Source organism: Carcharodon carcharias, chromosome 12, assembly GCF_017639515.1.
Source record: "Carcharodon carcharias isolate sCarCar2 chromosome 12, sCarCar2.pri, whole genome shotgun sequence".
In the NCBI taxonomy this organism is placed as follows: Eukaryota; Metazoa; Chordata; class Chondrichthyes; order Lamniformes; family Lamnidae; genus Carcharodon; species Carcharodon carcharias.
Genome location: NC_054478.1, coordinates 56,996,551 through 57,009,036, shown reverse-complemented (window position 1 = coordinate 57,009,036; position 12,486 = coordinate 56,996,551). Strand labels below are relative to the sequence as shown.

At 40.7% G+C, this 12,486-nt stretch overlaps 1 protein-coding gene across 12 annotated transcripts in view; it reads right to left on the bottom strand.

The window, feature by feature from the left end:
* Nucleotides 1–934: 934 nt before the first annotated feature.
* The window catches only part of slc12a8 (solute carrier family 12 member 8), a 170,660-nt gene continuing 159,108 nt past the window's right edge, over nt 935–12,486 (bottom strand). For 11 of the 12 annotated variants that reach the window (XM_041201661.1, XM_041201665.1, XM_041201663.1 and 8 more), the window contains 2 exons: nt 9,608–9,668; nt 935–2,271 (listed from right to left, as the gene is read on the bottom strand). In XM_041201661.1, coding sequence (XP_041057595.1) covers nt 2,106–2,271; nt 9,608–9,668 — 227 coding nt within the window. In that variant the 3' untranslated portion in view covers nt 935–2,105. The remainder of the gene's footprint in view (nt 2,272–9,607; nt 9,669–12,486) is intronic. The other variant, XM_041201666.1, reaches the window with a different exon arrangement.

Sequence of the window (12,486 nt, the reverse complement as noted above, 5' to 3'; positions counted from 1 at the left end):
AGCAGGGAATGGTTAACTGCCAAGCTTTAGTTCAAATTCAAACCAGGCAGGTTGACTCTGATAGGTCATAGGGAACTAACCAGGGAATGGCTGCCCCACAAGCATTTTAGTTAAAAAAGCCACAATATGTGGAAACGATCCTTCTGTCTGCAAAAGACAGGGCTCTGTGTGTGAATATATGTGGCTTCTAGCATGCGTAAGCAAGCCACGCTGAAAGCCAACTGATGATCTTGATTAGATTCATTAGAATATACAAATATTGTATAAGTATTTTTATGTCCTACTTCGAAAAGGGGACTAAGTAAAAGTAAGAAACTTCCATTTTAAATTTATGGGATTATAATTCAGTCTTGTATGCTTTTGTTAACTATGATTGCTCATATATTTCATCAGTTTGCATTGTGGAACATGCCACCTGAGTTTTGGAGTCTTGGAGCATTCAACAGTATTTTTGAGGACGGAAGCGAGGCTTTACATTTTATTTTTGGAAATTCCTGTTCCAGTATAATAGGTGATACAGCTATTTTTCTCCTTTCAGTAGAGTTATTATTCTCAGGAATATGAGCTATTATTCTGTAGGAGATACAGTAGGCTCTCAGATTGAGATCTTTCACTGATAGAGCTAAATGCTTTTTATTGTTAAACAGTCCACTTTCCAGGACAGGCAAAATATCACTGCTATAAACCACCTAGCTATACTATTGCAGTGATATTTGACTAACAACCAAAATAAAGTTTTTAAGTGCAATTCTGAGGGAATGAGAAATTGAATAAGTAGAATGGAATGCCCTTGGAAAAGGGCAGTGGCCAACAGATGTTCCCTATTGAAACACAATTTCATACATGTCAGAATGCAAAACAATTAGTGTCATTAACCTGTGGAAATGTTTATGTTCATTTTGAGCCAGAGAACAATGAACTACATACAATCAGCTTTTCATAATATTGCTCCTCTTTATTATTTTCCAGAGAATTTCAGTTACTAGGTAATGTAAATATTGCATTTAAAAGTGATGCAAAACTTCTTACATTCATATTCACTTCTTTTCAGTTAATGTGGACTTTCCCTGTATTACTAACATAATAAAGTGAAAAGAAATTTAGAAACATAACATCCAGCATTAACATTATCTTAGCAATTCTGAAACGTACTGTACACTGCAGAAGTAAATATTATTAAAAGATCTAGAATTTATTCATTCTTTTGCACTCTGCTCAAAGCATCAGACAAGTGTCGTACCAAGTCGATACACTTCCAGAACATTCTTCCTACAGCATATCTATTATTATTTTCAAAGTTTAATAAAGTAAAGGAAGTTCTCCAACTGGTGCATATTAGAATTTATTGCTGAACTTCACCTGGTCTCTAGTTCCATATAAAAGTTATTTGAATGTTTTTTTTTTTCTGTGGCATAAGATATTCTTACACCTTTAGATTAGGAAAGAAAAGAATCAGCCTTGGAGCCACATATAGGCAGAAGGACATTTTATCAATAAGAAGGGTTCCCTGCACCCAAATTGCCATGAATACATGTTGCTTGAACCCTGTCCACAATATGAATTTGAACATTTTTGTTAAAATAAAAACTTGACACTGAAGATCTGCTTTGTTTTGACTCTTAAATTTTAACCCAAAAAATCAGGAGTGGCCAGCAATCCTGACAAAATTAATGTAATGCATCCAGTTTAGCAGTATGTCAACTTTTACTAGTAGCATAGTTGGCAAAGATGGTAGAAAAATATGTCATGGTGTTTCTGTTCAAGTTATTCTAAATATATTGGCAAAAGCCTTAATTAAGTCATGATAATATATATATATTTTTTAAGGAAATCCCCATAATAAAATATCACATAAAACCATCCATATATTTACAGTTGTTAAAGATTTACATGTAAAATAGCTGCTTTCCTCTGTAATAAAGTTGTAGCTATCCTAATATTTTATTCTATTCTTACTCAAGTTGCTTGAAAGAAAACATACTTCCATATTTTTTAATTCATACGAACTTTCAGTTAAGTTTAACAATAGAATTTTAACAGCCTTCAAGACCTACCAATCAAAGACGGTGTGTTACAAAGGTACAAAATCAGCTGAAAGTTGATATTCAGCTCAAATGACGATTGAGAACTTCTCCACTAATAACTGAGGAATGATGGTAGCGGTCTCGTGAGGCAAAGTCAGCATTCTCTTCAGTTAGTTGGGTTGTTGCCATGCCAACTGTTGTAAATGAGGGTGTCACTATAATCTGTTTTTTATGCGGTGATCCTTTCCTGAAACCATGAAATAAATTGTATTAAATCTTTGATCATAAGTGTGAATACAATATTCCAGCCTATAAAACAAAATTCGATTAAACTGATTTATATAGAGGGTGAGGAACAGCAATCCAGCCTGGAATGACAAAAAACAAATCAGCAAAGGACTGATTGAGGAGATAAAGTTCCCAATTTTAATCTGCACTTCATAATATCCTAAAGAGGAGGGAAAAATCACGGCGAATGCTGTACCCTAGCTGCTTTCCTGAGCCTCTCAGCAGCCATGTTAAAGTGGTGTTGGCAGAGGCTTGAAAACAATTCTCCATTTCCCTGTTTGGTGTTTCAAAGCTCAGGGAGATCAAGATAACTGGGGAGAAAATGGAAACAATGAGTGAGTGATCAGTGATCAAAATAGCTTTGTGAATAACTTTGAGACGTTTGAAGCCCAGTGACCTGTTTATGTTTTATAAATACATGGACATGATTGCTGTATTGTACATGCTCTGATAGTAAAACAGCAACTTTAAAAAAAAATCACCTTGTAAAGGAGGGGAAATGAGCCGAATAGGATTTCATGATTCCGACTTTTTTTTATTTAAACCAGAAGACACACAGTTTTATAAGAATAGGGTGTTTATGACATAAGAATAAAAGGCACTGATTTCCAATGACTAGCTTAGTTAAATTTTATATTTATTAACTTGTGAAAGATATACATGCCTTTACCCAATTTCTTTTTAGCTTTCAGCCCTTAATGGGATTAAAACTGAGAATACACAGCAAGACAGTGCAATATATAATAGTTGGAGTTAGATATGTGAGGGCCAATCTGAAGTGGCTACACTCTGCCATAGTTTGGTCTGATATTACTGTGAAGGGGTACCTGGAATTTGACACAACTGGGGACTTAAATATGGGATTTGGCTCATTGGTGGATTCCTGGTCAGGAAGTAAGCACCATACAAATGGTTTCATACCGTGCCTACTTGCACTGAAGTTGGTCCTAGGATGTGGATACAAGCTCATGGTCTAGCAGTACTGGAATGGGATTTTAGAATTCAGTAGTAGTAAGGTTTGCCAGGACAGAGAGGATCTGGGGGAGGAAATGAAAAGAGATGTTTAAGAATGGGAGGTAGCGTGAGGCAGAGGAGATGGGCTGGGGTCCTAGGACCTGACACTATTGGAGACACAGGGATTTCCAGAAGAATGTACCAAAAATGCTCTTGGCTCCTTTTGAACTATTGTCCCCATCACACTTTCACCAATCAGCAGTCCCTTTTGTGTCCCCACTGCTCTCATCATTGCCAGTAGTTCTGGTTTCTTCCTTAAGCAATTAAAAGATAAAGTTTCTGCTTCTGCTCCAAGTGTATTGGAACAAGGTAAGCCTATCTATTAAAATTAATAGATAGGCTTATCTTGAACATTTTACATCTTTTATGGGCATTTCCCATTATGAGTGTTTACATTGTAGTTTACAATGTTAAGCATTGACATAAAAAAGTATGAATCAAAATTGTGACACAGAAAGTAATGGCAAGGAAGTATGCTCCATAATTAAGACTTTTATTATGGTTGATGTTCAATCAAATTCCATGGGCAGATTAGCCAACCCAAAAAATTAAAATTCTCATCTTGTATCAGGACTACACGCTTGGCTGATGGCAATAGTGACTTATTTAAGTTTTAGTATACTTTATGAATTGCTGTTTGAAAATTGGTGCCATCATCAGATATATTTTAAGTTATGTGTGAAAGTATTTCAAAAACTAATAGAAATGTGGTAATTTGTGGTGTTCAAAATACATAAATTGTCTGTTGAATGCATCTCGGCAAATCACATTGTGTTTGAATTCAGTTAAGCCACGGGGACCTGTCAAAAGGATTCAGCAAGATAATAAATATGCAATGACAGCACTCTGTGGGGCAACTCTGCAATAGAAAATCCTACAGGAAATCTTCACATTCAAGCTCAAATCCGAATCAATTCAACATTTAATGAAGCTGTGGTATATTTTATTTCTTAACTGGTATCTCTACAGCACCATCTGGCACATGGAAATAGCAGAATGAGAAGTTATAGGGAGGTAAAATAGCTCATTGTAAAAATGTTCAAGGACATAATTATTGCATATTATCATTGTTGCACGATTTGAAGACAATTATGATGAACTTGGGTGCCCAGTTGTTCATGTGCACCTTTTTTTAATCTTCTCAAGAATACCAATATAAGGGGAAAACAACAATCTATTCCATATGAGAAGAGAATCCTTGATGCTGAATCCTTGAAAGCACATCCAGCTGATCTAGCACACGCATATTGTGGGATTCTGAACGACCTGCCTGACTTTCACATACAATGCGAATGTCTTAATACTGACCTAGACATGCACATGGGTAAACCTGATGAAGGGGTGGGAATAGCCATCCTTTACAACTTTGTTGACTATGTCAACAAAATGCACACCATTTTTAATGACGGGTCCAAATTCATATCCATTGGACCTGCCATTCAACATGACCAGACAACCTTGCTTGAAAGTAAGCTTAAAAAAAATTGCTTGCTGGATTTATGTAAGAGCGATGAGCTGCCGCGTAATATATATGACAGGGTTCTTCCTCACGACTCGCTGTATCAGCTTATGTATGGACTGCCCAAGCACACAAAAGTGTGCTTTACATCCTATCTTATCTATGACTGATTTTGCACAGCATGATTTGACCAAATGGTTGGGCAAATTGTTACAACCAGTTTTGAGCAAGTTTTCCACATACACAGTGAAGGATTCTATCACATTTGCGGAGGCCATACAGAACTTGCATACCGATAACAATGCTGTGTCCATGTGCTCATTTGACATTGCTAGCCTATTCACCAATGTTTCACTTAAGTAAGCCATAGATATTTGCACTGCAACACTATATCATGACTATCTAGACCCACCACCACTGCTTGAATCAGTATTGATTTAACTTATGAACTCAGCAACTCGCACAGTTGAGTTCAGTTTTAATGACACCATGTATGCCCAAATAGATGGTGTTGCCATGGGATCCCCTCTAGGCCCAGCTCTCCTAAACATCTTTATTGGGATCCATGAGAAACAAGGCTTCAATGGAATGACAGCTAACCTCCTACTCCTTGCATATTTGGATGATACATTCGCTATATTTAAATCTACTGTTGCATGTAATAATTTCCTAACATGCCTTAATGTGCTCAAATTCATCTTTGAAATGGAGCAGTCAAATGAATACCCCTTCCTTGACATGCTATTTGAGAAATCTGCCGGGGGGGTTCTCTGCCATGGTCTACTGCAGATCAACCTTCACTGGTCAAAATACGTGTTGGGATTCTTACAGTTCCACATGCTATAAAATTGGCCTTATCAGCAACCTTGTAAATAGGGCCCGAGCCACTTGCTCACCATGCAAGCTTGATGCTGAAATAGAGCACATCAAAAGCATCCTGCAGGATAATGGCTACCCTGGTCAGATCATTTCGCGCTGTATATCACGCAAACTCATGAACAGGTGAAGGCCATCACTTACGACCCTGAAAAGCGCACAGTCTACTTGAAATTACCCTGGAATGGCAAGGTACCGCAAAACGTTGAGCACAGGTGAAGCTAGCTGCTTAACGCTGCTACTATGCAGTAGCAACACAAGTGGTATTCGCCATTAACAAGATGCTGCTGTCAAGCCAAAAGGACATTTTGCCTATCACACAGATGAGTAATGTGGTATATGAATTTCACTGCCAGTGTGATGCTAGGTATATATGCCATACGTCCCAAAGACCGGCGGATCGTATCAAACAGCATGTCCCAGCTGCTGTTCACAATGGGCAAGGTACAGACTGTACCTAACCAGCCTGTACTTGCAAAACTCAAAACACAGTGTCTAATATTAGATGTGATTCTGCGACTGGACAATATTTGGTAAATAATCCTCAGTGTGCTAAGAATTACTCTGAAAACCAATTTATGATTGTCAGTTGGGCTCACAGTGTACTGGAAGCATTTGCGTGTACTGGAAGCTACATATATTAATAGACAGGGCCCTGTCCTTTGCAGACAGAAAGAATATGTACGCACATTATGCCTGCTCCAGTTAACCAAAATAAGTGACAGCCATTCGCTGATTCATTCCTCAGGGAAATTTGTTGACCAATCAGGTTCCTGTTGCAAAGAACAAGAACAAACAACAAAGAAAAGTACAGCACAGGAACAGGCCCTTCGGCCATCCAAGCCTGCGCTGATCATATTGCCTGTCAACTGAAACATTTTGCACTTCTGGGCTCTATTCCCATCCTATTCATGTATTTGGCAAGCTGCCTCTTAAACACCACTATCGCACCTGCTTCCACCACCTCCCCTGGCAGCGAATTCCAGACACTCACTACCCTCTGTGTAAAAAACTTACCCCACACATCACCTTTATAGTTTTCTCCTCTCACCTTAAATCTACGTCCCCTAGTAACTGACTCTTCCACCCTGGGAAAAAGTTTCTGACTATCTACTCTGTCCATGCCACTCATAATTTTGTAAACTTCTATCAAGTTGCCCCTCAATTTCCGTCACTCTAGTGAGAATAATCCGAGTTTCTCCAACCTCTCCTCATAGCTAATAACCTCCAGACCAGGCAGCATCCTGGTAAACCTCCTCTGCACCCTCTCCAACGCCTCTATATCCTTCTGGTAATGTGGCGACCAAAATTGCACACAATATTCCAAGTGTGGCCTAACCAAGGTTCTATACAGCTGCAGCATGACTTCCCAGCTTTTATACTCAATACCCCTGCCAATGAAGGCAAGCATGCCATTTGCCTTCCTGACTACCTTATCCACCTGCATTGCCAATTTCAGTGACCTGTGGACATGTACACCCAGATCCCTCTGCCCATCGATGCACTTAAGGGTTCTGCCATTTACTGTGTAATTCCTGCCTTTATTAGACCTTCCAAAATGCATTACCTCGCATTTGTCCAGATTAAACTCCGTCTGCTATTTCTCCGCCCAAGTCTCCAACCGATCTATATCCCGTTGTATCCTTTGACAATTCTCTTCACTATCTGCAACTCCTCCAACCTTGGTGTCATCTGCAAACTTACTAATTAGCCCAGTTACATTTTCCTCCAAATCATTCATGTATACCACAAACAGCAAAGGTCCCAGCACTGATCCCTGCGCAACTCCACTAGTCACAGCTCTCCATTCAGAAAAGCACCCTTCCACTGCTACTTCTATGACCAAGCCAATTCTGTATCCATCCTGCCAACTAACCTCTGATCCCATGCGACTTTACCTTCTGTACCAGTCTGCCATGAGGGACCTTGTCAAAGGCCGTACTGAAATCCATGTATATAACATCCACTGCCCTTCCATCGTCGATCATCTTTGTCACTTCCTCGAAGAACTTGATCAAGTTAATGAAACACGACCTCCCCTTCACAAAACCATGCTGCGTCTCACAAATACGCCCATTTGCTTCCAAATGGTAGCAAATCCTGTCACAAAGAATCTTCTCCAATAATTTCCCTACCACTGACGTAAGGCTCACCAGCCTGTAATTTTCTGGATTATCCCTGCTACCCTTCTTAAATGATGGAAAAACATTGGCCATTCTCCAGTCCTCTGGGACCTCACCCGTAGCCAGTGAGGATACAAAGATTTCTGTCAAGGCCCCAGCAATCTCCTCCCTTGCCTCCCTCATTACTCTGGGGTAGATCCCATCTGGCCCTGGGGACTTATCCACCTTAATATTCTTCAAGACGCCTAACACCTCTTTTTTGATCTCAACATGGTCCAGGCTATCTACACACTCTTCCCTAGACAAATCGACTGCGAAGTCCTTCTCTTTGGTGAATACTGATAAGTATTCATTCAGTATCTCTCCCATTTCTTCTGGCTCCACACACAGATCCCCACCTCTGTCCCTGAGTGGGCCCACCCTTTATCTGGCTACCCTCTTGACCTTTACATATGTATAAAAGGCCTTGGGATTTTCCTTAATCCTGGTTCCCAGTGACTTTTCATGACCCCTTTTAGCCATCCTGACTCCTTGCTTAAGGTTCTTCCTACTTTCTTTGTATTCTCCACGGGCTTCATCTGTTCCCAGCCTTCTAGCCCTTACAAATGCTTCCCTTTTCTTTTTGACTAATCTCACAATATCCTTCATTATCCAAGGTTCCTGAAACTTGCCAAGCTTATCCTTCATCCTAGCAGGAACATGCCGGTCCTGAATTCTTATCAACTGGCATTTGAAAGCCCCCCTTGTCAGTTGTTGATTTGCCCTCAAACCTTCGCCTCCAGTCTAGGTTCCGCAGTTCCTGCCTAATATTGTTATAATTAGCCTTCCCCCAGTTAAGCACCTTAACCCGAGGACTCCTGTTTTCCTTATCCACCAGTATCTTGAAAGTCACTGAATTATGGTTACTTTTCCCGAAATGCTCTCCTATTGAAACTTCAACCACCTGGCCGGGTTCATTCCCTAATACCAGGTCCAGTATTGCCCCTTCTCTAGTTGGACTATCTACATATTGTCTCAGGAAACCCTCCTGGATGCACCTTACAAATTCTGCACCATCCAAACCCCTAGCACTAAGTGATTCCCAGTCAGTATAGGGAAAGTTAAAATCACCCACCACAACAATCTTATTGCTCTTACATCTTTCCAAAATCTGCCTACATAACTGTTCCTCAATCTCCGACTGGCAACTGGGAGGCTGGTTTAAATTTCAAACAATGCTTGGCAATTAAATGTAGGTCACCATCGTTGGTGCATTCTCTATGGTAACACCTCTACTAATCAGAGTCCACTTGCCAATCAGTCACTACTCTCTTCTTACGCAGTGTAAATTGTTGTTTTCTCCTTACATTGGTATCCTTGCAAAGTGTCCTGATGAGTGCAAGATGAAAAGTTTTGATGTCTCTTGTTTCAGCAATAATTCAAGTCCTGTACTACCAAATGACTAGCTTTTAAATCTACACATCTGCTTCAAAGGCTACAGAATATAGCAGCAAAATGTGGTGCAGTATGTAACCTAAGTTTCAGTGGGGGCTGGTTAGCTCAATTGGTTAGGTAGCTAGTGTGTGGTGCAGAATAAGGTTAACAGTTTGGGCTTGATTCCCATTCTGGCTGAGGTAGACTTAGGACCTGTCTCCTTGCCCTGCCCCTGAGAGAGTAAAAGGCACTGGTAAACCACCACTGACAAAAACTGCCACTCAGGTTGAGGCATCAACTGAAATGAGCCAAGGACCTGGCTTCAGGCAGAGAATGAATGAATACATTTTACAACAATTGGAGTCAGGTTCATATTTCCTTAATGTTACAATTATGAAACTATTACAAACCTCCTTGCCTCACTGAAGACAGTCTGAATCCAACTAAAAAAGTTGAAGTTATTAGCAAGGCCTGTGGAGAAAACATGCAAAGTTACAATTGTGGAGGAGAAATAGATTAAAAGTAAAAGCTGAAAGTTGAGAATACCCTCAGCAGTAATAAGAAGCAAAATGAAAACAAATGTGGCTTAGTTAAAAAGCCACTATTGTCCACACTGCACTTAATTCTGGGTTTCCCACGTGCTAACAGCCCTTGTCCTCCACCCTCCACTTCTCCCAGCATATCTATATTTTAATATCTAACCCACTGTCAATTCAAGATAATTTTCTCACTTGTTTCCAGAAGCAAGTAGCATTTTCATAGCCATCCAGCAGAAATCCCAAAGCAATGAGTGTGCAATTCAGAATAACTGTCTTTCATGATCATTGCCACGTCGACTAAATTGGACACTTACCTACAGGAGTCTGTCTGCCAAACTGAAAAGATTAGAAGATCATCTAGAAGCAATATTCTTCGATCACACTGGAGCAACCCAATGGACTCTGCTCACATAGCCCATAAGGCTTCCACCTGCATTGCCTAGCATCACTGACAGAGTTATAGAAAGGTTTGATTGAGGTAGCTTCCTCTTGAAGTGGTTGCACATATTCCCACTGCAGCCTGGCCCCACCAAGGAGTGAGAAAATTGCTTAGAGATAGAAGATGATAGCTGATGCAGCATTGCCACATAAGGTTTAAGCTGTTGTAGGATATCTGGAGGCCCTGCATCCAGAGACTCATAGAACTGCCCATTAGAACACTAAGATAAAAGCAAAATGCTGTAGATGCTGGAAATCTAAAACAAAAACAGGAAATGCTGGAAAAACTCAGCAGGTCCAACAGCACCTGTGGAGAGAAAAACAGAGCTAACATTTTGAGTCCGTATGACTCTTCTTCAGAACTAAAGAGAAGTAAAAATATAATTAAATTTATACTGTTTAAGGGGGGCTGGAGCGGGTGAAGCTGGATAGCAGGCCAGGGATAGGTGGGGGCAAAGGAAAGACTGACAAAGGTGTCATGAACAAAAGGACAAAGCAGGTGTTAATGGTAGTGTTAAGGGCTAAAGGAGGTGCTGATAGTAGCATTAAGGTCAGAAAGCAGAATGTGATAATAGTAGGACAATGGTAAGTACTTTGAAAAGAACAACATGAACAAGTGACAGATGGCCCTTATGGGGCTGGGATGGGGGGAGGGGATGGTGGTGGGAAAAAAGATCAAAAATAGGATATAAATTGGGGATAAAACAATGAATAAATGAATAAAAATGAAAATAAATAAAAAGTGGATAAAAAATCAAAATTAAAAATGAATATTGAAAAAAGGGATAAAAAAGGGGTGAGGGTAGAGGAGAGCACTCATGGTCTGAAGTTGAATCAATGTTAAGTCCAGAAGACTGTAAAGTGCCTAATCGGAAGATGAGGTGCTGTTCCTCCAGTTTGCGTTGGACATCACTGGAACATTGCAGCAGCCCAAGGACAGACGTGGGCATGAGAGCAGGATGGTGTGTTGAAATGGCAAATGACAGGAAGGTCTGGGTCATGCTTGTGGACAGACCGAAGGTGTTCCACAAAGTGGTCACCCAGTCTGCATTTGGTCTCTCCAATGTAGAGGAGACCGCATTGGGAGCAGCGAATGCAGTAGATCTAATTGAAGGAGATGCAAGTGAAGTGCTGCTTTACCTAAAAGGAATGTTTGGGCCCTTGGACAGCGAGGAGGGAGGAGGTAAAGGGGCAGTGTTGCACCTTCTGCGATTACATGTGAAGGTGCCATGGGAGGGGATGAGGTGTTGGGGGTGATGGAGGAGTGGAGCAGGGTGTCCCAGAGGGAACCTTCCCTATGGAATGCCAACAGGGAGGTGTGAGGGGAAAATGTGTTTGGTGGTGGCATCATGCTGGCGTTGGGGGAAATGGCGGAGGATGATCCTTTGAATATGGAGGCTGGTGGGGTGAAAAGTGAGGACAAGGGGGACCCTATCATGTTTCTGGAAGGGAGAGGAAGGTGTGAGGGCAGTGGCGCAGAAGATGAGTCGGACATGGTTGTGGGCCCTGTCAACCACAGTGGGTGGGAAATCTCGGTTAAGGAAGAAGGAAGACATGTCAAAAGTGCCGTTTTGGAAAGTGGTATCCACAACGCCTCCTGTGCCTCTGAAGAAGAGTCATACGGACTCAAAACATTAACTCTGTTTTTCTCTCCACAGGTGCTGTTAAACCTGCTGAGTTTTTCCAGCATTTTCTGTTTTTGAGCCCATTAGAACAGGCTTGCTTGCAATACTTTCACCACTGTTAGGGAGCACATTAAGTAGGTGCAGAAATGTCAGAAATAGAATAATGGAGGACAGCATCAAATAACCCTGAAAAGTTATGCAAAAAAAAAGCAACTTTGCAAGTGTTTGTAGTTAAAACACAATTTAATGCGACCAAACTACAACAGTAGGCCTACTAACCAGATCTCACTGGCTACAGCCCTAATGCATCTATTTTTTATTGGTGAGTCCAGTGTGTGGACAGAGCCTTGTTCTAACTTATGAAGCTTAGCATGGGACCATATTTTTTCATTCATTATGTAAAATAGACCCACATTGGCTGGTAAAGCAACTTCCTTGGAATAGTGCAAATTGCACATTCATGCCACAGACCTGAAGCATTAACAGTTTCTCTCCCCATAGATGCTGATAGATCTGCTGAGTGCTTTCAGCACCTTCTATTTTTATTTCAGATTTCCAGCATCCACAACATTTTATTTTTGCACTTCATGTATTTGGGTGTGGCAAGTATGGGGCAAGTGAGTCAACACCTGATCTTACAACTTTCATCCCAGTGGAAGTTCTGTTTGACTGCATGGGGTCTCAGAA